Source organism: Salmo trutta, chromosome 26 (assembly GCF_901001165.1).
Source record: "Salmo trutta chromosome 26, fSalTru1.1, whole genome shotgun sequence".
NCBI lineage: Eukaryota > Metazoa > Chordata > Actinopteri > Salmoniformes > Salmonidae > Salmo > Salmo trutta.
Window position 1 is genome coordinate 43,198,401 of NC_042982.1, and position 5,000 is coordinate 43,203,400.

Consider the following 5,000-nt stretch of genomic DNA (forward strand, 5'->3'; position numbering starts at 1 on the left):
TGAGATGTTGCTCTGTTCAGGGCTAACCATCCCCTTTACAGCCCTAGTACTACACACTACTAGATGAAAGAGAAACAGTGCAATGTTTTAGTACTTTCGTGTTTATCAGACCTGTAGCAGACAACAAAACACCAGCTCAACGATTTGCTGTAGCTAAAGGCTGGAAGCAGAGGAAGAAAATGCATGTGTTCGGACAGGACGTGTTCGGACAGGACGTGTTCGGACAGGACGTGTGCGTCCCAAATGACATGCTATTCCCTATATAGTCTACTTCTTTTGAACAGGGCCCATAGGGACAGAGTCTAGTGCACTATATATGGGATAGTCTGCCATTTGGGACACAGACAAAATATATTATAGCCATGGAAATATAATTGTTAGAACGGGTTTCCCATTGAAGTCAACGGTTCTGTGATGATGGGTAGCTATAGGGAATACTTATTCTATTTATTTGATTATAGCCTTGGTTCAGATGCCTGTGGTAACCTAAGCTAGCGCTAAAATCTGTTGCTCAGGTCTAGATAGCTCTGTGATCTGTTTCCTAGGTCTAGATAGCTCTGTGATCTGTTTCCTAGGTCTAGATAGCTGAGATCTGTTGCCTAGTTCTTGGTAGATCTGATCTGTTTCCTAGGTCTAGATAGCTGAGATCTGTTGCCTAGTTCTAGGTAGATCTGATCTGTTTCCTAGTTCTAGATAGCTGAGATCTGTTGCCTAGTTCTAGGTAGATCTGATCTGTTGCCTAGTTCTAGGTAGATCTGATCTGTTGCCTAGTTCTAGGTAGATCTGATCTGTTGCCTAGTTCTAGGTAGATCTGATCTGTTGCCTAGTTCTAGGTAGATCTGATCTGTTGCCTAGTTCTAGGTAGATCTGATCTGTTGCCTAGTTCTAGGTAGATCTGATCTGTTGCCTAGTTCTAGGTAGATCTGATCTGTTGCCTAGTTCTAGGTAGATCTGATCTGTTGCCTAGTTCTAGGTAGATCTGATCTGTTGCCTAGTTCTAGGTAGATCTGATCTGTTGCCTAGTTCTAGGTAGATCTGATCTGTTGCCTAGTTCTAGGTAGATCTGATCTGTTGCCTAGTTCTAGGTAGATCTGATCTGTTGCCTAGTTCTAGGTAGATCTGATCTGTTGCCTAGTTCTAGGTAGATCTGATCTGTTGCCTAGTTCTAGGTAGATCTGATCTGTTGCCTAGTGCTAGGTAGATCTGATCTGTTGCCTAGTTCTAGGTAGATCTGATCTGTTGCCTAGTTCTAGGTAGATCTGATCTGTTGCCCAGGTACTGTAGCTCTGTAATCTGTGATCTCTTACCCAAGTCTTTTATCCGAGGCAGGACATTGATTGTGAAGTTGGTGTAGGAGGCGACTTCAGGGTCAGGTGAGGCGATGCCCACGTGGGACTCGTAGATCCGTAAACTCTGGGGCTTCTTGGGTCGAGGGTGGATGTGCTGGAGGGGAGGAGAAGAAACACAATGAAGAACGATGAAATAAAACAGCATGGGAAACTAGACTGGTTAACATGCTCCGATCAGTCTGGTTATCCAACCAGACAAGCATACAACAACGTATGGAGGTGGTCTGCATTTTAAGCAATAACAAAGTTACTACCCCCACAACTGTTTTGGTAAAAAGCTGAAGGAGGGGGCTAGAGAAATATGACCACTAAAATTCATAGACAGAGGTAATGGATACAAGGACTGATAGGACATGTTATTGGTCACATACACATGGTTAGCAGATGTTATTGCGAGTGTAGCGAAATGCTTATGCTTCTAGATCTGACAGTGCAGCAGTATCTAACAGGTAATATCTAACAACTCCACAACAAAACCTAATATCTAACAATTTCCACAACAAAACCTAATACACACAATCTAGTAAAGGAATGGGATGAGAATATATAAATATATGGCTGAGCAGTGACATAGCGGCTAAGATGCAATAGCTGGTAAAGAATAGATAGTGAAGGATACAGTACACAGTATATACATATGAGATGAGTAATGCGAGATATATAAACATTATTAAAGTGACTAATGTTCCATTTATTAAAGTGGCCAATGATATCAAGTCTGTAGGTAGGCAGCCGCCTCTCTGTGCTAGCGATGGCTGTTTACCAATCATGGCCTTGAGATAGAAGCTGTTTTTCAATCTCTCTGTCACAGCTTTGATGCACCTGTACTGACCTCACCACCCTCTGGAGAACCTTGCGGTTGCGTGCGGTGCAGTTGCCGTACCAGGCGGTGATACAGCCTGACAAGAAGCTCTCAATTGTGCACCTGTAAAAGTTAGTGAGTGTTTTCGGTGACAAGCCAACATTTCTTCAGACTCCTGGAGGTTGAAGAGGAGCTGATGCACCTTCTTCACCACACTGTCTGTGTGTGTGGACCATTTCAATTTGTACACCGAGGAGCTTAAAACTTTCCACCTTCTCCACTACTGTCCCGTCGATGTGAATAGGGGGCTGCTCCCTCTGCTGCTTCCTGAAGTCCACGATCATCTCTTTTGTTTTGCTGACGTTGAGTGAGAGGTCTCGTCGTTGTTGGTAATCAAGCCTACACTACTACCACTGTAGTGTGATCTACAAACTTGATGATTGAGTTGGAGGCGTGCATGGCCACGAAGTCGTGGGTGAACAGGGAGTACAGGAGAGGGCTGAGAACGCACCCGTGTGGGCCTCAGTGTAGAGGATCAGTGGAGTGGAGATGTTTCCTACCTTCACCACCTGGGGGCGACCCGTTAGGAAGTCCAGGACCAACTTGCACCGGGGCAGGGTCATTAAGGGTCAAGCTTAATGAGGAGTTTGGACTGTACTATGTTGTTGAATGCTGAGCTGTAGTCAATGAACAGTATTCTCACATAGGTATTCCTCTTGTCCAGATGGGATAGGGCAGTGTGCAGTGTGATGGCGATTGCATCGTCTGTGGACCTATTGGGGCGGTAAGCAAATTGTAGTGGGTCTAGGGTATCAGGTAGGGTGGAGGTGATATGATCCTTGACTAGTCTCTCAAAGCACTTCATGATGACAGAAGTGAGTGCTACAGGGCGATAGTCATTTAGCTCAGTTACCTTAGCTTTCTTGGGAACAGGAACAACGGTGGCCATCTTGAAGCATGTGGGGACAGCAGACTGGGAATAGGGAGTGATTGAATATGTCCGTAAACACACAAGCCAGCTGGTCTACGCATACTCTGAGGACGCGGCCGGGGATGCCGTCTGGGCCTGCAGCCTTGCGAGGGTTAACACGTTTAAATGTTTTACTCATGTTGGCTGCGGTGAAGGAGAGCCCGCAGGTTTTGGTAGCAGGCCGTGTCGGTGGCACTGTATTGTCCTCAAAGCGCGCAAAGAAGTTGTTTAATTTGTCTGGGAACAAGAAGTCGATGTCCGCGACCGGCCTGGTTTTCCTTTTGTAATCCATGATTGTCTGTAGACCCTGCCACATAGGTATCGTGTTTGAGCCGCTGAATTGCAACTACACTTTGCCTCTATACTGACACTTTGCTTGTTTGATTGCCTTATGGAAGGAATAACTACACTGTTTGTATTTGACCATGTTTCCAGTCACCTTGCAATGACTAAATGCGGTGGTACATGCTTTCAGTTTTGTGTGTACAACATCTCCTATACACTTCCTTATAAACTCGCTCACCGAGTCAGCGTTTACGTCAATGTTATTGTCTGAGGCTACCCGGAACATATCCCAGTCCACGTGATCGAAGCAATCTTGACGCGTTGAATCAGATAGGTCTATCCAACACTGGTCTGACCAAAGCACAGATGTTTCCTGATTTAGTTTCTGCCTATAGGAGGGGAGCATCAAGATGGAGTCATGGTCAGATTTGCCAATAGGAAGGCGGGGGAGGGCCTTGTATGCATTGCGGAAGTAAAGTACTGCAATCAATATGGTGATAGAATTTAGGTAGCCTTGTTCTCAAATTAGCTTTGTTAAAATCCCCAGCTATAATAAATGCAGCCTCAGGATATATGGAGTTCCTTGATGGCCGTCTTGGTATCCGCTTGTGGGGGGGTATACACGGCTGTGACAATAACCGAGGAGAGTTCTCTTGGGAGATAATACGGTCAGCATTTGATTGTGAGGAATTCTAGGTCTTGAGGTATTGTATGTTGTTACAATTACACCATGAGTCGTTAATCATAAAACATACACCCCCGTCCTTCTTCTTACCAGAGAGATGTTTGTTCCTGTCGGCGCGATGCACTGAAAATCCCATTGGCTGTACAGACTAGAGGTCGACCGATTAATCGGAATGGCCGATTAATTAGGGCCGATTTCAAGTTTTCATAACAATCGGAAATCGGTATTATTGGACGCCGATTTGGCCAATTTTTTTTATTTTTAACTCTTTTTTTTGACCTTTATTAAAACTAGGCAAGTCAGTTAAGAACACATTCTTATTTTCAATGACGGCCTAGGAACGGTGGGTTAACTGCCTTGTTCAGGGGCAGAACGACAGATGTTTACCTTGTCAGCTCAGGGATTCAATCTTGCAACCTTACGGTTAACTAGTCCAACGCTCTAACCACCTGGTTTACATTGCACTCCACGAGGAGCCTGCCTGTTACGCGAATGCAGTAAGAAGCCAATGTAAGTTGCTAGCTAGCATTAAACTTATCTTATAAAAAACAATCAATCAATCATAATCACTAAACTACACATGGTTGATGATATTACTAGTTTATCTAGCCTGTCCTGCGTTGCATATAATCGCTTAGGTACACGTTGCTCCAACCATAAACATCAATGCCTTTCTTAAAATCAATACACAAGTATATATTTTTAAACCTGCATATTTAGTTAATATTGCCTGCTAACTTGAATTTCTTTTAACTAGGGAAAATGTGTCACTTCTCTTGCAAACAGAGTCAGGGTATATGCGGCAGTTTGGGCCGCCTGGCTCGTTGCGAACTGTGAAGACTATTTCTTCCTAACAAAGACAGCCGACTTCGCCAAACGGGGATGATGACAAAAGCGCATTTGCGAAAA

At 44.4% G+C, this 5,000-nt stretch overlaps 1 protein-coding gene across 1 annotated transcript in view; it reads right to left on the minus strand.

Moving 5' to 3' along the window:
• LOC115163810 (1,4-alpha-glucan-branching enzyme) overlaps positions 1 to 5,000 on the minus strand; it is a gene marked incomplete in the record, with an annotated part of 295,489 nt that overhangs the window by 190,491 nt on the left and 99,998 nt on the right. Inside the window, 1 exon segment of the mRNA XM_029715993.1 lies at positions 1,308 to 1,443. Within this exon segment, the coding sequence (XP_029571853.1) occupies positions 1,308 to 1,443 (136 nt within the window).